Source organism: Bufo gargarizans, chromosome 5 (assembly GCF_014858855.1).
Source record: "Bufo gargarizans isolate SCDJY-AF-19 chromosome 5, ASM1485885v1, whole genome shotgun sequence".
Lineage (NCBI taxonomy): Eukaryota > Metazoa > Chordata > Amphibia > Anura > Bufonidae > Bufo > Bufo gargarizans.
In genome coordinates, this window is record NC_058084.1 from 280306245 (window position 1) to 280328484 (window position 22240).

The 22240-nt window shown below is 46.6% G+C and overlaps 1 protein-coding gene across 2 annotated transcripts in view; it reads left to right on the forward strand.

The window, feature by feature from the left end:
* Positions 1 to 22240, forward strand: part of LOC122938072 — a 116915-nt gene that overhangs the window by 54369 nt on the left and 40306 nt on the right. For both annotated transcript variants that reach the window (XM_044293355.1, XM_044293356.1), the window contains 2 exons: positions 9283 to 9390; positions 11576 to 11639. In XM_044293355.1, coding sequence (XP_044149290.1) covers positions 9283 to 9390; positions 11576 to 11639 — 172 coding nt within the window. The remainder of the gene's footprint in view (positions 1 to 9282; positions 9391 to 11575; positions 11640 to 22240) is intronic.

Here is a 22240-nt window from a genome sequence, read left to right on the forward strand (position 1 = left end):
CTCAATCACGTGACGCGCCTGCTCCGCCCACTTCATGAATGAAGGAGGCGGAGCAGGCGTGTCACGTGAGTGAGTGACGTTACGCCGCCGTCCGCTCTGCCTGGCTGTTACAGGAGCGGGAGCGTCATTGTAAAAAGGTAAAATAAAGATGCAGCGACCGCCCGCCCGCCCGAATAGCAACGAATCGGCGATTATTCGATAACTGGATTCGTCGACAACGAATCCAGTTATCGAATATAATCGATTACATCGATTAATCGTTGCAGCCCTAGTATTAAGTCACATGCAGCCATTGTATATCTCATACTTAACATGAAGTTTGACAGATATTAACCCCTTCACACGTATGGACATAACTGTGTGTCCAGATTGCATGTAATTAATGCAAACTACAGAATAGGTCATCGATATCGGATCAGCGGGGGTCCGACACCGGCCACCCCCAGAGATCATCTGTATGTGTACATGCTGTCCCCATCTCTCTTCCTGCTCACCCCTGCTGTCTATGGCAAAGCAGCAGCAAACCGAAACAGAGATGGCACACTGCACGCGCAATCTCCTCATACAGCTGATCTCAGGGAGTGCCAAGTGTCGCACCCCCACTGTTCTGATATTGATGACCTGTACTGAGGATAGGTCAGCAATATTAAAAGCCTGGACAACTCCTTTAATGCCATTGGACGTACAGTGGCGCTCAAACTGTTAACAGGGGTTGTGACACTTCAAAATGTGTCGCGGCCCGGTAGTCTCCACGATCATTAAAAGCAGATGCAGTAGAAGTCAGCAATGGACCAATTGGAGTGGTCGCTTGCTGGCAATCGCTCTGATTGGTTAGTCTGTGCAGACTAACCAATTGGTGCGTAGGTAATGTATAAAAGATGGTTTCGTGTTCTGATCTCTACTCTGGATATCAGAGCCTAAAATCAGGCATGGCCCCCAGCAGCCCTCTGTGCGGTCCCCTCCATGGAGCTCTGTAACAGCTCCAATCCTGAGCCACTACGATCAATCAGCAACGGCTGTCAGCTGTAACATACGGTTGACACTGTGCTGCAATGGGCAAGATTGATACTGGCACCGATCCCTGCCATTTAACCCTTTACATGCCGCAGGCCATAGTGACCTCCTCTTTAAGGGTTTAACAGAGGGAGGGAGCTCCCTACATCCCCCATTGGGCCACCGCGCTGTAATGGTAGCGTCCCAATAGTTGCCATGGCTGCCGGACGTCTGACAAAGTAAAAAAATAAATAAAAATTATATGAAAAAAAATTAGCTTTTCCCATATCTGCTCATTTATAATTAAGTAAAAATGAAAAATATCAACTACTGATTAAGATCGCTACCTCCTTAACAGCCTGCTCTAAAAACTGATTGTTACTAATCCCACGTGGTCCGGGGCTCGGGACTTCGGGGGGTCCGGGCATCGGGCGCGACCCGGGACGCGGCTCTTCCTGTCAGACATGAGGTTCGACTGCGGGCAGTGACACGACACATGTGTGGCATGTGGGCTATTATGTGCTCTCTAATGGGACAGTCGGTCCTCGGCTGTGTTTCTGTTTACACCCTCCTCAATTTGCCAGTGACTCCCGAAAGATATCCGGGTCGAGCCCTGTGGCACATGAGATATCAATGAGAATACATGGGAGGGGCGGTTGAGCAGGGTATTAACACTTAATTTAACTATACGGGGATGAGGCAGTAAAATATGAGTGGGCTTTTTACCACTGCGATAGAAGACTGCTGGACCCCCTTTTTCTGTTCTACGAAATGTTGCGATTAAAGATCGCCGCAAGGTGTATTTGAGCATTAGGCGATTGGCCACATGAGTGTCAATCCTGCTGATAGCGTTTACCCATGTTTGGGGGAGGTCGTACGTGGTGCGCGTTCGCTGCCTGGTGGCCGTCTGGGCTGCGGGCCTTTGATCCCTGCCCTTTATAGATAATACGATGCTAAATGAGATGCTTCGTTCATTTGTTTACTAAGCTTTGGATGCCGGGGAGTTCCTGCTTTCTCCCCCAGCAGGCGAGATCTCCACTTTAATTTTTATATTCACATTATTATGGGCATTTGTATGAATTATTGTTAATTGTGCTCACAAATTAGAATTGACGGACTTATAGATTTTATAATACCACAAAGGTAATATTGATATTAATTTTTTGTATTACAATTAATAAAATATTTAAACAAAAAAAAAAAATCCCAAGTGGTGAACGCCGTAAAAAAAAAATATATAAAAAAAAAACTATGGCTGAATTGCTGTTGTCACCTCCCAAAATATTTGATGATAAATTTATTTTTAAGTGTTTTTTTATTTTATACTAATAGTAGCAAAACATAAAAAAAGACATAAATTTGGTATCGCCATAACCGTATCATTCAACAGAAAAAAATTCATATCATATAAACTTTGAGGAACCTCATTAAAAATAAAAAAACACTGACAATTACAATTTTTGCACACCTCCCAAAAAAGACGCACAAAATAACTAAATTTTGTCCTGCAGCAAACAAGCTTCATACAGCTCGGTCAACAAAAAATAAAAATATTATGGCCCCTAAAAAACAATTTCAGCAAATTTCATGTTCGAAAATACCAATGCCGTTCCTTCCCTTCTGAATGCGGCCATGCTCCCCGAACTGCAGTTTGACCACATATGGAGTGTGGCCGTACTCGGGAACAAATGCATAACAAACTGTGGTGCAGTTTCTCCTGTTATGCCTTGTGAAAATTAAAAGTTTGGGGGCTAAAGCAACATTTTACTGGAAATAAAATTACATTTTTTATTTTCACAGTCAAGTGTTTCTAAATTCTTTTTGAAATGCTTGATGGATCAAAGCATTCACTTTACCCCTTGATCAATTACTTGAGGGTTCCAAAATGGGGTCACTTTTTGGGTTTTCCTTTGCTAGGCGTCTCTACAAATGTGAAATGCACCCGAAAACCATTTCGGCAAAATCTGCCTTCCAAAAACAATATTGCGCTCCTCTCCTTTTTGAGCTCTACCGTATGTCCATACAGCAGTTTGACCACATATGGTATGTTTCTGCAAACTGCACAATCGGGGTAATAAATATTGGGCGGGGAGATTTATCAAACTGGTGGAAAGTAGAACGGAGTTAGTTGCCCTTAGCAACTAATCAGATTCCACCTTTCATTTTTCACATCTCCTTTGGAAATTGAAAGGTGGAATCTGGTTGCTATGGGCAACTAAGCCAGTTCTACTTTACACCAGTTTGATAAATCTCCCCCATTGAGTTTGATTTGGCTGTAAACCCTCAGTGTTACAGGAAAAAAATAGATAAAAATGGAAATATGCAAAAAAAGGGAAATTTGGAACACCGAAAGGGCTAACAGATTTTGTAAAATCATTTTTGAATAATTTGAGGGGAGCAGGTTCTAAAATGGAGTCATGTATGTGATTTCCACTGTACGCCCTACGTTACTTCATAACTGAATAAGTGGGTTTGGAAATTTTCTTAGGTTTTTAATTTTAGAATAAATTTATAACTAACGTCCTAAAAAATAAAATTTACATTTAAAAAATGATGCCCTCGTAATGTTAAGCAATGACTATACATCTTAAAAGCAGAGAAATTAAAGTTTTTCATAAATTTTGGATTTTTGCATACTTTGAAATTTTTTTAATTTTTACTAAAGGTAAAACATTGAATCAAATTTACCAGTAACGTGAACATATATCACGAGAAAAAAAATCTCACAATAGCTTGGATGAGTAAAGGCATTCCAGAGTTATTACCCAATAAAGTGAAACATGGTCGTATTTGAGAAATGGTCTTGAAGGGTTTAAAACGAGATTTTGTGAAACTCGCCTGTAAAATCTGTTTCTTGCTTGATTCATTGGGGGACCCAGACCATGGGTATAGCTGCTTGCTGCCACTAGGAGGCGACACTAGGCTGAAAACTGTTAGCTCCTCCTCCGCCAGCTATACCCCCTTCAGTTTGTGCAAAAGCATTCGGAGAAGCAGAAGGATAAAACAACATCAACCAACTCCACGGTCAACGGACCCAAACGGGATGGGTGCAGTGTACCCCAATGAATCAAGCGAGAAACAGATTTTACAGGCGAGTTTCACAAAATCTCATTTTCTCGCTTATATCATTGGGGGACACAGACCATGGGACGTCCTAAAGCAGTCCCTGGGGAGGGAACACAAAACAGAGTGAAGAAGGTAGAGAACCTCGTGACAGTCATCACACTGCAGCCTGCAAGACCAGGCAGCTCAGAGCGGCATCCGCAGAAGCGACAGTGTGAACCCTGTAAAACTTTGTAAAAGTGTGGAGGGAAGACCAGGTCGCGGCTTTAGGCCGAATGCACACGGCAGTGAGCGGTCCGTGGAACCAGGGGCTGGATTCCTGCTGAGCAGGAGCGCACGGCGTCATTGGTTGCTATGACTCCATGCGCTCCCTGCTGCCGCCGCAATACAGTAATGCACTGGTATGATCTATACCAGTGTATTACTGTACTGTGGCGGCAGCAAGGAGCGCACGGTGTCATAGCAACCAATGACTCCATGCGCTCCTGCTCTCAGCAGGAATCCAGCCCGTGGTTCCACGGACAGCTCACGGTCGTGAAAAAACGTTGTGCATTCGGCCTTACACAACTGAGCTGCCGACGCCCGGCGGAAGTGAGCCCTGGAGGATCCAAGTCCCCTGGTAGAGTGGGCCGTGATTCTCGGAGGGGGCGTCCTGTCCCGAAGGCGGTAACATTCCAGAATAGTGGAGCGAATCGACCGGGAGATCGTCGCCTTTTAAGCCGGCAAACCCTTCCTAGACCCCTCCGGAAGGACAAACAAGGTGTCCGTGCGCCGAAAGGGAGCAACGGCCGAAGGGTAAATCCGCAGAGCCCGCACCACATCTAGACAGTGTAACGACACCTCTCTCGGATGGAAGGGCCCAGGGCAAAAGGATGGCAGAACAATGTCCTCGTTGAGGTGAAAAGCCGACACTACCTTTTGGCAAAAAGGAAGGGACCGGATGGGGGGGACCACCTTGTCCTGATGAAAGACCAGGAATGCTTTATTGCATGACGGAGCTGCCAACTCTGAAACCCTGCATATGGATGTAATGGCCACCAGGAAGGCCACTTTCCAGGACAGCAGGCGGAGGGAAGCCTCCCGCAAGGGTTTGAAAGGAGAAGCTTGCAGAACCCCCAATACCAAGTTGAGATCCCACGGATGAAGTGGGGGCAGTTAAACGAAGAGTATCTAAACTCGGGTGGAAGAAGAGCCCTTGCGACAGAAGATCGGGTCTGAGAGGGAGCAGGAACGGAACGTCCCCTAGTAGGAGGACAAGATCTGAGTACCATGCCCGGTGCGGCCAGTCTGGAGCGATCAGGAGGGTCTGAACACCCTCCCACTTGATCCTGCGGAGGATCCGAGGCAGGAGGGACAACGGCGGAAAGACAGAGGAACGTGAACCTGTCCCATGGTGCCATGAGCGCGTCCACTCCGCAAGCTGCGGGATCCCTTGCGTGGGCAAAGTAGCACGTAAGCTTGTGATTTGAGGCCGGAAGCCATCTGATCCACGTCCGGGCGTCGCCAGCGATGACAGCTAGCGTTGAATATTTCCGGATGAAGAGACCATTCCTCGGGATCCATCGTCGTCAGACTCAGGAAATCCGCCATCTAATTGACCACACCGGGAATGTGGACCACAGACTGGGTCGGAACATGGGCCTCCGCCCACCTGAGAATCCTCGTTGCCTCCGACATGACGTTTGAGCTGAGTGCCCCCCCCCACCCCCTCCTGATGGTTGACCTATGCCACCACCGTGGCATTGTCCAACTGGACTCTGACATGAAGGCCCCGCAGGAGGGGAGACCAATGGCGCAGAGAGGAAAATTGCACAAAGCTCCAGGACATTGATCGATGGTATGGTCTCCGTCGGAAACCATACGCCCTGGGCCGTCCGAGTGCCAAAGACTCCTCCCCAACCCTGAAAAAAACTGTTTGGAGGCATGGATTGGAACTCCAACTTGTAGCCCGAAGTTACTACCTCGAGTGCCCAGGCGTCTGAGATGTGGGCCTGCCAAACCTCCTGAAAATGAAGGAGCCGACACCACCCAGGAAGGTTGGGGCGCACCTGCATGCAGGGGATTGCTTGCTAGAGGAAGAGTGCTGAGGCTGCGCTCGGGAACACCAGGCGGGCTGTGGCTTGAATGAAGGCTTCCGCTGTTGCTCCTAGGTGTTGCCGGTCGGGTGCCCGTGAAGCGACGAAAGGACTGGCGAGGCGCAGAAGGACATGGTCGGAAAGGAAGCTTGGGTTTGTGCTGTGGAAGATGGGTGCTTTTTCCACCCATGGCCTCAGAAATGATTTCGTCAAGTTTGGGCTCAAAAAGACGAGAACCAGAGAAGGGAACGTTTAGAGCATGGATGTCAAACTCATGGCCCTCCAGATGTTGCAAAACTACAACTCCCATCATTCCCTGATAGCTGTAGTATGCCCAGGCATGATGGGAGTTTGACATCCCTGGTTTAGAGTAAGAATCGGCCTGCCAGGCCTTCAACCAAAGTGCCCGTCGAATGGAGACGGCAAAGGCGGAGGACCGCACGACCATGGAACCCGCGTCCAGGGACGCCTCACAAAGGTACTTCCCCACCTGGGATATCTGGGCCGCCAAAGCCTGGAGGTCTATGCGGGAAAGGTCCGAATCTAAAGCTTCATGTAAGTGCAGGGCCCATTCAGAAACCGCCTTCGTCCCATTTTCGCTTCAGCGTGGGTGGCTGAGTGCCGAACCGGTGGCAGAAAAAATCTACTTCGCCAGCGATTCAACCCGTCGGTCTACGGGGTCCTGCACAGAGGAGCCGTCCGCAACCGGAATAGTGGTATTCTTGGCCAGGCGAGCCACCGGCGGGTCCACCTTTTTGGAGGGGAAGACTTACCCACCCAATCCGGAGGGGAACGGATAAAGAAGATCCAGCCGCTTGGGGATCAGGAAACGTGAACCTGGCTGTTTCCATGCTGAGGACAGAAAAATCGTCATGTACTGGGAACGACTTAGGAGCCTGTTTGCTTCTCAGGAATGAACTGATGACTGGAAGAAGGACCCTCCTTTTGAATCTGAAAGGTGTCCTGGATTGCCGAAACCAGACTGACCACTAAGGCGGCCATCTAGGATGAGCGGTCCGGATCCAGATCAGTGTCTGACTCGGCGAGTTCTCCTCCGGACGAATGGTCTCCAACCAACGAGGACGCCCTGGACAGCGAACCGGGGGAAGGAGAAGAAGGCGTTGCATCCGAGGAGGAGGGGCGTTCCTGCCTGGGACGCTTGCTGGGGTGCCTGCTCCTGGATGGTGCGCCCTGGGAGAGAGCAGGTTGCGCAGGTGACTACGTCTCCACAAAGTGACCCATTAAGGAAAGGGGGAATTGGGAGATCTTGGACAGATCAGTCAGTGGACTGCGACTGAGGTGGCACGCTGTGTGTGGCCTGGCATGAGGCACAGGGGGGGGTTTGCTTGACCCCTATGAAACTTTACATTGCATGAAGTGCAGGCATAATGGGTAGCCCTACCAAGGACCTGGGGTGCGGGATCCGCTGGGTCTGACATGACCGAGAGCAGGGAGCCAGAGAAGGTATAGAGGAGGGGAGCAGCGCTGGTCCTACCAGAGTGGCGTAGAGTAACCCTTGGAACGTGTCGCCAGGGGCAGGATGTGGCGGGGAGGCGATCTGCAGCGAGAAGGACTATCCTCTCAGGGTGGAAAACACATGCACTGCCTCTGTATTTCCGGATGGAGCAGGCAGGACAGGGGAGCGCGGTGGAAAAATTTGGCTTCACCCCCCTCCAGCCACCCAGCAGAAGAGTTGACCCTTTCCCCCACAGACCGCCGCCACGTTCTAGCGGAGAAGGGGCCACGGCCGCGGTCCAAGAGGCACATAGGGGGTTTATGAATGGGAGATGTCTCCCAGGGCAGAAGATGAAGAGGGAGGGCGACGGCAATCGCAGCGCCGCCACCCGCGATCGCTGAGGCCGCAGAGGGGAAGGCCGCTGCATAGGAACGCTCCCGCTGCCCATCACGTTATATGCTGCCCATTTCCATGGGTACGACCTCCCTGCAATCCACCAGTGTTGGCTGTGCTTGTACATTATAGGGAAAAGTGCCGGCCTCTCTGGTGGCTGGTACTGTGGGAGCTGACATAGGCTGGTGCTATATTCTATAGTGTGCAAGCACGGCCAGATGGACTGTAGGGTGGTCCTGTAATTGAGTTACAGGATCGCACTTGAGTCCGCGCGATAGGCGGGATTGCGCTGCTACTGAGGCCGGCGGCGCATGCGCAGCCTGCACAAGCGCGGTCCCGGTGACTGAGCCGGGTGTCAATTAGACTGCATAGAGGCGGGGTTAGGGCAGGGGAGTTACAACCTGGAGTGAGGGAAGGGCTACCCCCTTGACTTCTATCGTGACTTGTGGAGCTTGAGAAGAGTACTTTATAAGGCTATTTTTTTTTCATGCATATACATGGCAGAAAAGCGAGACAAGACTGTATGATAACACAATGAGGATGATCTGTAAGGTACTTTTGATAGTTTATTAAGTGAAATGCAGGTGAAAGGTTCGCTTTAAGTGACACCCTACTTTCTCTAGAAGAAAAAAAATACGTAAACAATAAAAAAAACATAATAGGCGCTGCTGAGTCCAAAAAATGCCTGTATAATAGGAAAAATCTAAATGGCCGATTTCAAATTTTTTTTCATCAAACTTTGAATTTGAAACTTTTTTGAACTTTCAAAAACATTTATTAAAATTTTAATCAGTCATGCACACACCCAAATGGTATCAATGCAAACTACAGATTGTCCTGCAAAAAAATTAACCCCCACACAGCTCAGTAGAAGTGACTATATATAATTTTGTTTCAAAGTTTTTACTTTTTCAGTATTAAAACACAAAAAAACCTACACAAGGGCACAGGTCAGTTTTGTCGCATAGCGAACATGGTAGAAATAAAACTCACAATTGCATTTATTTTTTCCAATTCCACCGCATTTGTAATTCATCCCCCCGCTTCCTACTGCATTGTATGCCATACGGCTATGCCAAAGAAAAAATAAAGTTATGGTTCTGGAAAGATGGGGAAGAAAAATGAAAATGCAAAGCCAAAAAACTCTGATATTCGAGGGTTTAAGGTAGCCAAATACATAAATGTGATCTTGTTTTCTATTTTCTATAATTTTGAGAATATGCTTTTTGCAAGGAGTATAACTGACAATTGATCTTTGTTACAGAAGTATTTTCATAATTTGTAATATTTTTTTATTCAAAGGAAAACCTTGTGATTACATCTCCAGAAGAGGCTGAACTTGTACAGAATTTGACTGAGGAGTTGGAATCAGCAGTGAATGTGTTTAACATTAACACAAAGCCAAGACAGGTATTTTACCTTTATTTTTTATTTCTTAAAAAAAAAAAAAAAAAAAAAAAGCTTTTAGTGGTTCGAGTAGTGCACACAGGCTATGTAGAAGCAGTAGGAACTGTACACCACATTTGGATATTTAAAGAGGACCTGTAACCTGTCCTGTCTCTTTCAGCAACTACTTGTTGGCCCATTCATTCATTATTCTTTCTAGTAATTTGCTATAAGGCTAGTTGCACACTACCGGTGACGATCCTGCAGGGAACAGCCTGCCGGGTCGCTGTGCATTCTGGCATTGCCGGAAGTTTGTAAGGATTTGTCTGTCCCCATTCACTATAAAGGGGGACTGGTGAAGATACTTGTTCTGGCAAACATACAGAGAATTGCCCGGGAAAAAAACGCTGCACGCTTTTTTTTTTTTTCCTCCTGGCCGATTCTCTTTATATTTGCTGGAATGCGGCCCCATCTCTGCCGGTTACCATTAGTGAATAGGGCTGGACAGAGCCTTACAAAACTAGCAATATCTGAATGGGCAAGGATGTCCACATTACCCAATTTGTGCTGTCAGTGGCAGACTGTGTAGTGACATCTTCACCCCCCCACCCCCAATGGAATCAGTAATCTGGACCTTCATTGAAAACTGCTAGAAATTCATTCATAACTTCAAAAAGGAATGGTACAATGTAGTCCTAAGAATTGTTGCTGCAGAGTTATTGCCTGGAGTTTCGAGTAGAACTTTTAGGAGAGGCAACCTCTCCAGAAATGTAAGCAGGACTTGGAGCTGCCTGGGGGGTTGACTGAGTGGGGCCTCACTACGCTGGACTACAATAGATGATAATGATGCAGTCCTGCAAGAGCCAGGGTGTAGTGTGTATTGACGCTGTGCCCCCTCAATCGGAGGCATCCAGTCCTGCTCACATTATAGACCAGGTTACTGACATCCAGTTTAAAGGGAACCTGTCACACCGAACGTGGCATCTGAGCTGCAGACATCAGGTTATAGATTAGGAGCAGATTGATATATAGTTTTATGGGAAAGATGTAAGCGTAAACTGTTTTTCATTTATATTCCTCCTTATTCTGGGCTTTGAAGTTGGAGAAGTAGGAGGTCCTATCATTGACAGCCTCCATCTATGACTGCATACACAGATAGCTGTCAATCACTGATAGGACCGCCTCCTTGACTGAGCAGGAATTTAAATAAATGAACTACGTTATGCTGAGTCTTTTCCTACAGAACTACATATGAATCTGCTCAGCTCCTCCTGCTCTACAACATGCTGTGGGCCGAAGGCATTGGATTTTTATGGTGATCTTTTCACTCTTACATTATTGCATACAGCAATTTTTCTCCCTCTCACCATTTTTGCACTATAAAAGTACTTTACTAGAACTGTAAGATTATTGTTCCGTCGGCTTCATGAATAATTTCTTAATCAGAAATAATGAATTCCCTTTAAAGGGGTTGTCTCACTACAGCAAATTACATTTATCATGTAGATAAAGTTAAAGGGGGTTCTTCTGGCTCTCAGGATAGGTCCTCAATATCAGATTGGTGCGGGTCCAACACCTGACTCCCCTGCTGATTTTCCCTTCTCTCTTCCTGTTCCTGCCATAGACAGCAGCGGTGAGCAGGAATAGAGATGGCACGTGTGCCGTCTCCTCATACAGCTGATTGGCGGGGGTGCCGGGTATTGTACCCCTGCTGACCTGATATTATCACCTATCCTGAGAATAACTAGTCAATAAAAGAGAGCCCAGAGAACCCCTTTAATACAAGGCACTTACTAATGTTTTGTAATTGTCCCTATTGTTGCTTTTTGCTGGCTGGATTCATTTTTCCATCACATTATACACTGCTCGTTTCCTTGGTTACGACCACCCTGGAATCCAGCAGCGGTGGCTGTGCTTGCACGCTATAGGAAAAAGCACCATCAGGACTGTGGGAGCTCACATAGGCACTCATGCGCAACAGCTCCTGTCCCAGCCACCTTGTATCTGCGCTGCAGCAGTGGCCATAACCCCTGTATACAAGAAGTGTATCACGTGGTGGAAAAATGAATCCAGCCAGCAAAGGAAGCAGTATTCACAATACATTAGTAAGTGCCTTTATATTAACTTCCTCTCCTTGATGAGTGCCATTTGCTGAAGTGAGACAACCCCTTTAATGCATCTTAAGAATGGGATATGTTTTCACTTGCAGGAAAAGTACTATAAACGTGAGCAAAGTAGGCAAGACGCTGAAGGCAAATATTCAAGACATTCAGGTATTTGGCTCTCTGAATGCATATTTCAGTTTTATGGTAATTTGTTAACATTGCTTATACTTATCCATATTTTTTAATAAAATAAATTAATCCAAAAGGGCAGTAATTTCAGATGAATTTCTAATTTCAGCATTGTCCTAAATTGATCACTAAAGGTCTTGTGCTAAGTAATATAACTGACCATAAGGAGTGAGACAAGTATAATACAAATAAATCGAGTGATACTAGAGTAGTCCAAAAATCACATCATTTATTTGAAAATCACAAAAAGGACACATGATCAGCACTGGTCACAATAGAACAATAGACACGGGTTACAATACACATTAAAAACCAAGAGGACCAATGGTGAACTGTCGATGCATATATATAAAGTGCAAGTGCATAAATATTACCAGTTGGTCATCAATTAAAGGATATATAATATCCAAAAGCTATGGCTCATAACTACCAAAAGAATACCTACATGCATTATACATCAGAATTTGTCACTAAGTTAGTGTGGTAATACACACCACATTTGTCAAAGCTGAAGTAGTAGGATAATTGGAGTTAAACTCAGCACATAATAAAAGAAACACTGACCACTTGGTTTAGATGTACCGTATAGCAGCACCACCGGTCCACTCCCCAACGCACGTTTCACGTACAGCTTTTTCAAGGGGTACTGGTTGGTCAGATGGAACTGCTGTCTTAAATAGGTCAAGTGGATACATCTAATTGGTTCTTGGACTCTCATTCAATTAAACTCCACAAGCTCACCTGAACATTACCGCATGGCGATTATTAGCAGCGTCCGGCCCCCCCACACTGATCACCGCACCTCCGGTGACGCCACGCCAGTCCGGAAGAGGACGGTCACGCATTTCCTGCGCGACAATCGTCATTCCGGAGCGATCGGCGGCACCCGAGCACGGCGCATGCGCAGATCGCCGGACACTCCACAGCCGCCATGTCAAGTAAGGGCACATGGATGGGTCATAGTAACATATACAACAAAGTCGACTCGATTTACAAGGAATCGTAATAGTTCTCAAATATAGACCATATACACATATCTTGCATCTCAAGGCACAAATAACGTTCTTATTAGAAAACACAAGTAAGTTCTCAAACCACCTGAATGGAACGTTCATTAGTCATCAAAAGAGATATACATATATATAAAACCTCCCAATAGCTCTCATTTATTTCAAACTGACTCTAATATATATACATATATGTATATGTTTGTATAGTGCAGGAATCTGAAGTGCATCTGCACTATACAGATGCCATGCACTACATGGGAGTAGTAGTCATGCACACTGGATTGCCCAGCAATTCAGTGTGACATACTACAATTATGACACATGCGCGGGAGGCGAACATGAAAAAAGACGGTTCTAGTTAGAATACTGTGACGGAAAATTTCTTGTGCTAAGTAAGACTTTTGCAAGACATGTAATAAATGCATCAATTCTCTAGTTGTGTATCCACAGCTTTCTCCTGTCCCGTTTTTGCACCTCTGCTGTTTCTCTAGTACTGGCTGTTTTAAAAAGCTTTTCTGGGCCTTCCCGCACCCTGGAGCACATGATTTACCTGTGTAGTGTAGCACTGAAAATAAAATTCCCATGAGCACACTTTGCGTGTAGAACTCCTCCAAGCACTGCTTTCAGGCTTGCGTGTGTGCTTTACTTATCCCACCATCATTATGGTGGTGAGGATCTGTGGAGGTCAATACAGGGACTGTGGGTGCTGTGGAGGTCACTGTTATGGGGGATCTGTCTGTTACTGCAGGTATCGATGTTATGGGGGCCAGCTGCGGATCTCACTGTGGATATTTTGTAACCGCAAACTAAATAGACCTATACAAAGCTGGCTAAGGCTAGTTTCATGCCTGCATCAGGCTGTTTCGGTAGAGAACAGCCGTGCCGGAATTCTCCAGATTTGGCACTGCCGGATGGAACAGTTATCTAACCTCTATAATGAATCCCCCTCCCCAATGCGCAGGCCCCTCATATACATTATACTTGCCTTCTTCCCAGGACCCGCATCACTCTGGATTCCTGCACGGCTGCCGCTGCATCTCCCTGTAGCTCGGATCAAAACATCCAATAGAAGGCCGCAACATTTGGCGGGTCATTTAGGGGTTGGATAACCCCTTTAACTATAAATGGGTCCAGCGGAGATCCAGCCGCAATTCGGGGGAAAAAATGCTGAGAATTAGCCGGACATCAATCCATAGAGAAGGCTGAATTCTGTCGGGTATATAAAGCAAATGCTTTATATAAATGTAAAAAAAATTATCGGGTCAAAAGAAAAATTGTGCAAACTATATTGACCCGTGAGATGGACATAAACATCTCAGAGTTCAATCAAGAACCTGATTATTTTGTGCAGTCAGTAAAACAGGGTACAAGTGTCTATGCAAAAATATAAATGGTTTATTATACAATAGGTTAAAATACAAACAAAAATGAATCAACCTAAATTTCAGTAATATACAATGATATGCAGTACCCAGAATTCACTACTATATGATACCACCAAAACACTACTCAACCAACACAAGAATATTATGCAATACAGCTTTAAATTTGTGAGAGATATACAATCAATGGATTATGCGGAAAACTCAATCAAGAAGATGACAGATATGAGCCCTTGCTCCGCCCAAAAATGATGACCAATCTTTCAGATAATGGTAGTATTGCAACAAAACTTATAAATTATTGGCTTGATATCAAACTAGGGAATATAAAAATTCCCAACAAAGAGTTATCCCCTTTTTTCAGTTATATGCATCGTAACTGAAATCAGAGAAAATACTGATGTAGCAACTAATGTTACACGTCCGCAAATGCGCGGGTATCTGGCCAAGTATCAAGCCAATTTAATTTAGATCAATACTACATAAAACAAAAATATACATCACCCAAGGGTCAAGTGACAACTCCTAAGGTCCGGCATGCGCAGTCATCGTCCTATATCGTGCTGCTTCTGTCACAGCAGGGAGAAGGTTGAGGGAGTGGAGAGAAGGCTGTACTTATGGTGAAGCCTCCTCTGTGCTGTGACAGGGAGGAGGAGCGACGATCTCACTGAAGAGGCAGGCTCCATTCAGCCTCCTCTGTTAACAGCAAGAGAGACAATTGGATAGGTGAACATGAAGAGACGCACATGCTCAATCTGAGATCGGGACCAAACTAAAGGCTGTGTCCATGGGAAACTGTAGGGCAACAAGTCAGGGGGAAGGGCATTTGTGCAGGGGCGAGAGCCAGAAAATAGTGCAATTGTGGGAACGATATGTAATTGCAAAAATACTTAGCGCTAGCTCAATGTGAAGAGCATTTTGCAGTTAACAGCACAACCCCTTTTAACGTCTGTGTATATATTGCAACTGAATTAATTGGTGCATCCTGCATAGTGAAACCCCTACTCGGATGTAGCAGCATTCTATTAATATGATCCATATATAAACTAACACCCCATGTATCGTACAATCATGTTCTTAGCAAATAGATTGTGATACAAAAATATCCATGCCCTCCACCAACAAGATGACTTCAGTATGGATGGAAATCTATCTCTACTGTTCATGAGCATCTAAATTAAAGGAAAGTGGAACCCATAAAAAGCAGGGAGTGTACCTCTCACCTGGAGATGTAATAATGGTAGTAGTCATTATCTTTATGGGTTCCATTCTCCTTTAAAGGGGTTATCTGAGCGGATAAAAATGCCCCCAATATGCTAGGCCCCTCACATTGAATATGCTTACCTGGGTCCCCACACCCTGCTCCTGGTTTCCGCACCACTGCTGCAGCTTCTCCCCGTGCACTCTTGCTATTGACTGGCACACAGGATGTTTTCATCTGCGCACGGGAGAAGCTGCAGCAGCGGTGCGGGGACCCGGTAAGTATATTCAATGTGGAGGGCCTGGCATATTGGGGGATATTTTTATACACTCGTACATTCATCTTGAGGTTTTTAATTTTTTAATCAAAATCTATTTGCTAAGAGCCTCCGATTGTACATTAGATGCTGTTAGTTTATGTATAGATCATATATTGTATGTTTAGGAGGCATTACACAATCATCCCACTTGACTTGATCTAATTAGTGAGCAGATAACAGACATTTTTTCTATGCACTTTATATTGATAATTGATGATTTATTAACTGATGTCACCATTGGTCCACCCACACACCTCCACCTCCCCACCCACACACCTCCACCTCCCCACACACACACACCTCCACCTCCCCACACACACACACCTCCACCTCCCCACACACACACCTCCACCTCCCCACACACACACACCTCCACCTCCCCACACACACACACCTCCACCTCCCCACACCACACACCTCCACCTCCCCACACACACACCTCCACCTCCACACACACACACCTCCACCTCCCCACACACACCACCTCCACCTCCCCACACACACACACCTCCACCTCCCCACACACACACACACACCTCCACCTCCCCACACACACCCCCCACCTCCCCCACACACACACCTCCACCTCCCCACACACCACCTCCACCTCCCCACACACACACACTCCCTCCCCACACACACACACCTCTCCACCTCCCCACACACACACACCGCCACCTCATCCCACCTCCCCCCCCACACACCACTCCACCTCCCCACACCACACACCTCCACCTCCCCACACACCCACTCCACCTCCCCACCACACACCTCCACCTCCCCCACACCACCCCACCTCCACCCCCCCCCACCCACACCTCCCCTCCCCCCCACACACACCTCCACCTCCCCACCCACACACACACCTCCCCCCCCCACACACACACACCTCCACCTCCCCCCCACACCCCCCTCCCCCCCCACACACACACCTCCACCTCCCCCCACCACACACCTCCACCTCCCCACACACACACCCTCCCCTCCCCCACACCCCACCTCCCCTCCCCACCCACACACCTCCCCCCCCCACACCACCACCTCCACCTCCCCACCCCCACACCTCCCCTCCCCACACACACACACCTCCACCTATACACACCCACCTCCACCTCCCACAACACACACCTCCACCTCCCACACACACACACCTCCACCTCCCCACACACACACACACCTCCACCTCCCCACACAACACACACACTCCACCTCCCCACACACACACACACACCTCCACCTCCCCACACCACACACACCTCCACTCCCCCCACACACCACCCACACACACCTCCACCTCCCCACCACACACACACAACACACACCTCCACCTCCCCACACACACCCACACACACACTCCACCTCCCCACACACACACACACACACCTCCACCTCCCACCACACACACCACACCTCCACCTCCCCACACACACACACCACACACCTCCACCTCCCCACACACACACACACCTCCACCTCCACCTCCCCACACACACACACACCTCCACCTCCCCACACACACACACCACCTCCACCCCCCACACACACCACCACACCCCCCTCCACCCACAACCCAACACACCTCCACCTCCCCACACACACACACACACACCTCCACCTCCCCACACACACACACACCTCCACCTCCCACACACACACACCTCCACCTCCCCACACACACAACCCCTCCACCTCCCCACACACACACACCCCTCCACCTCCCCACACACACACACCCCTCCACCTCCCCACACACACACACCCCTCCACCTCCCCACACACACACACCCCTCCACCTCCCCACACACACACACCCCTCCACCTCCCCACACACACACACCCCTCCACCTCCCCACACACACACCCCTCCACCTCCCCACACACACACACCTCTCCACCTCCCCACACACACACACCTCTCCACCTCCCCACACACACACACCTCTCCACCTCCCCACACACACACACCTCTCCACCTCCCCACACACACACACCTCTCCACCTCCCCACACACACACACCTCTCCACCTCCCCACACACACACACCTCTCCACCTCCCCACACACACACACCTCTCCACCTCCCCACACACACACACCTCTCCACCTCCCCACACACCTCCACAAATTATAGCCAAAGCAGATGCCAGTGTGTATACCTTGACCAAGGTAGATCAAGTGAGTTCTTCATTCATCCGTTCCGCAAATTATGGAACTGGTGTGGACCCATTCATTCTCTATAGGGGACACAATGGATGCGGAGAGCACACTATGTGCTATCCGCATTCGCATTTCCGGAGCGCGCAGCAGATCTTCCGGTCCACGGCTCCAGAAAAAAATATAACATGAACTATTCTTGTCCGCAATTGCGGACAAAATTGGGCATTTCTATGGGGGTGCTGGCCGGGTGTATTGCTGATCCACAATGCACTAAGGATGTGTGGCTGGACCCTTATGCTGAGAACAGTTTAGTTTATATAGCACCAAGCCAATGGTGACATCAGTTAATAAATTATCAATGATCAATATAAAGTGCATAGAAATCTGAATGATACATGATATACATCAAATCTAAAGTGCATAGTAAATTCATTGCCATTTCATGTGGATACAATAGTGTAAAGTGCAGTGCTTATTGGTGTTAAAAACAGGTCGGGTCATAATTCTGGAAAATACCTGGAGGAGAGAGGATGCCAATATACATATCGTAGGGAGTATACTGTGTCTGCCGTGCTGATGCCACGGCGTTCTGAAATTACTACTGTGCATGACTAATGTGCAACACACATCTGTGAAGCATAGAGGACGACTATAGTTTGATTACTTGTCAGCGCCCGCATACCCCGCCCATTACGAGGGCACTGACATGTTGGAAAAGTGCACAATGAATGAAAAAAAGGGCAAATCAACATATGAGATACTGGAGACCATAGTAGCCTACGAACTATATATAGGATGCTGGAAAACAACTCTGATGGACCTACCCAGCCTCACACAGCCACCATAGTTTATGGGAAGTCGCAGTATCTGTTATGGACCTGGCATATCACAATCCCATTTCCAAAAGGCAGGTTGTGCTAAACCTGCACGCTAGACATCAGAACCTCTCACAGGTGTAGATTAAAAGGAAAATCCAATAAAAAAAAAATGCCAGGCCCCTCCTATAGATCATACTTGCCCCAGCACCCGCCTCACTCCAGATTGCTGCATCTCCTTGTCGCATGGATCAAAATATCCGGCTACAGGGTGTGCAGCCAATATCGGGACGAGACAGGTGAGGTCACCCATGATGCTAGGGAGGCTGTTCACCGACGCGGTCTGCATCCCCGGGTGTGTCGCCGGATGTTTTGAGCAACGCAATGGGGAGATGCAGCAGCTGTGCCGGGGAGTGGGGCAAGTATGATATATACTTATATATATAGCAGGGATGCTCATCCTGTGGCTCTCCAGCTGTTGCAAAACTACAGCTGCCAGCATCCCTGTATAGCCTACATCTATTGGGGCATGGTAGAAGTTGTAGTTTTGCATTAGCTGGAGGGTTGCAGGTCGCGCATCCCTGATCTCTAGGAAGGCTCCAGGCATTGTGGGGAGCATTTGTAGAATTGGATAACCCATTTTAAAGCTCAAGGCCCCCTTTTGAAAGTAATTCAGCCATCCTAGCGGGGAATTTCCTCCTGCTTTTAGGAATCGAATGTTGTAAGTTGGGATGGGTACACATCCGGAAGGGGGGGGGGGGGGGGCTTTCGAAGAGTTGGGGAATTGAGTAATGTGCTTTAAGAAAAGAACAATGTCATTTGGAGCAGAATGTGTTACTGGTACTCTTCTTTTGTACATGATGGAATGGTTAGTCAGTATGCCATTATTTTGACTCTTGTACTCCAGCTCTGTGTAAAACCATATTTTGCTTCTGAACTGCTTTTATCATAAAATAAAATATAAAAAAAAAAAAAAAAAAGCTCAAGGTCCCCAATGTAGTATATTGTACTTAATGATTATATAAAGCAGTTTCGAGTTTCGCCCCCTATAGAGAGTGAACAAGAAAAGTCCCTAGTAGATGGCAACATGTCTCCTCCCCACATTCTTCAGAATCACTAGAAGAATAAAAAGAAAAAATGTATATATTCATATGTGTGATATATAATATATTTACAACAGAAATCAGAACAGAACTTATGGAATGGGCTCAGAACTATTGTCTAAGAGCTGCACGGGTCTCTGATCTGCAGAATGTTTATATATTCTTTTATTTTATTTTTTAAACTGTTCCCGACCGTCCATAGACTATAAACATCCCAATGATTGGGTCTTCTCTGATTGTGCAGCTGCTGAGTGGGGTGGGGGGTTGGTGCTGTCAAAATATCCAATAGCCAATAGAAAGCCGCGACCTTTGGCAGGTCATTTAGGGGTTGGATACCCCATAGAGAGGGCAGCTATGGTCCCACAGTGTCACTACCTTCTAGATAGTTAAGCTGAACAAACACTGTGCATACAGCTGAGGAAGGGCGAAGCTGCTTCCTGTTCTGGCCCAGGTGTAGAGATATAGAGAGAGAGATATCTCTATCTCTCTATCTCTCTCGTCTTTTCACTCCTTAGCAATTAATCTGCGGATGGTCTCCCCTGTCCACAAGGATATCTTCTTTCTCCCAGCCCCTTGAACATCTGATCCTGAGTAGATTGTGGCTCCTGTTTGCAACAATTTTGTGTCCGGCATAGAAACACAATAAACTGGAACAGAATTCATTCTGGTGCACTCCGTTCTGGTTTGTTCAGTTTTGTCCCCATTGACAATGAATGGGGACAAAACTGAAGCATTGTGCTGTGGGTTTGAGAGCCTGTGCCAGATCTCAAAACTGGACACCACAACGCTTAAGTTAATTGTGACATTGAAGTCCTTATTAAGAGTTATAATTCTCTGTCAGGGAGGGGGAATCTTTTGTCACCACCTTCTCCATACATCTAATACACAATGGTTTCTTGTAAGAAGAAGAGACCTTTTGCAGGGAGCACATCTTCTACTCCTTTGTGAGGACTTTCTTGTAAGCTGATCAGCATCTCTACCCTAGAAATGTAACAAGGGTAATAAGAAGATAGCAGGCAAATATAAAACAAGCAGACTACCTCCACCAAAGTAATAGACCCTCTAAAATAAATCCAGTACACCTGTGCGAGCTATCACTGAGGAAACAGACAGGCTGTAAGGCCCAATATACTGCCAGGTGAATAGGAATCAACCTGAATTATCTGCTTTCAAGAGGGTCAAGAAACAACTTGATCAGGTAGAGGGAGGGGGGGGGGGGGGGACTTGTGTTAATGTCCCTCTTTCTTGTTGTCTCTAGGGAGCCAGGGTAACCCCCATTGATTGTGCCTGGAAGGCTAATTTTTTATTTATTTTTTTAAACTCGTTTTATTGAAAAAGAGTAACAAGGCACATACATGGTATATGCATACCGCAAAATCTCTTACAGCAGACAATATCAAGCATAATGAGATCATTCCTGAGTATCATACAATACAGTACAATAAAGTAAAAGTACACAATAATACAAATGTCTACACCATTTCCTATGGATAATCAATGCATCAAAGCAAATGTGAGAAAAAAAAACCTAGAGGCATATATGAAGTTTAGTTACTATACCCCTCTCAAGGGTTAACTGACATCATAGAGTCAGACAGTGTAGTCAGAGTAGAGTCACACCACAAACCCCAAACTTTCTGAAATTTGTAGGGCACTTCCTATTCACATATAGTACTTTTTCAAATGGGATGATCTGGTTCACTAACCTCTTCCAAATTCCCACAGTAGGAAGTTCCTCCGCCATCCATTTGAGAGCTATTACTTTGCGGGCCATAAACAGGGATTCACTGAAGTATTTTATTGTAATGCGTCCACCCGTCATTATCCAATACACCTAATAGACATACCTTGGGACATAGCGGAATCGGGCCCATACCCAATGATGACAATACTGAGTATATCCTGCCAGTATGATCTGATATGTGAGCATTCCCACATCATGTGCCAGAAGTCTGCATTAGTGTATGAACATCTGAGGCAATTAGGTTGAGGCATCCTCCCCATCTTATGCAGCCTGGTAGGAGTCAAATAACTACGGTGCAACATGTATAATTGTATTAGTCTATTGTTAACCGAGGGTGACACAGAAGTGACAGCCTCTATCGCATCCGTCCATTCCTCCGCAGTAAGATGGGGAATATTACCCTTCCACCTGGCTTCGGCTAGAATGGGTTGTGAGGACAGCCGCAATCCCAATAGGTAAGTGTAAAGGGCCGATATCAAGCCTCTAGGTCCTTGTGACTTTACAACACCGATTAAGGGGTAGGAGGAGACGGCCCTATTTTGGTCTCTAAACTGTTCCTGCAAAGCATGTCTAATCTGTAAATATCAAAAAAATAAAAATAAATTGGGTACGCTCTAGGCCAAATTTCTCCTCAATTTGAGAAAAGGAACATAGAATACCATTCTGATACAAGTCGCGCAGCGCATGTATCCCTAAAGATGCCCAGACTTGAGTTCCCTCTATGGTCTGCAAATGGGGGGCTAATTTATTTATATTTTTTTTATATGATGTGTGGTTATTGTGCAAAAGTAGTAAAATGACCCATAGACCCCATTTTATAAATATGTGATTACAACCTATATTACAAGCT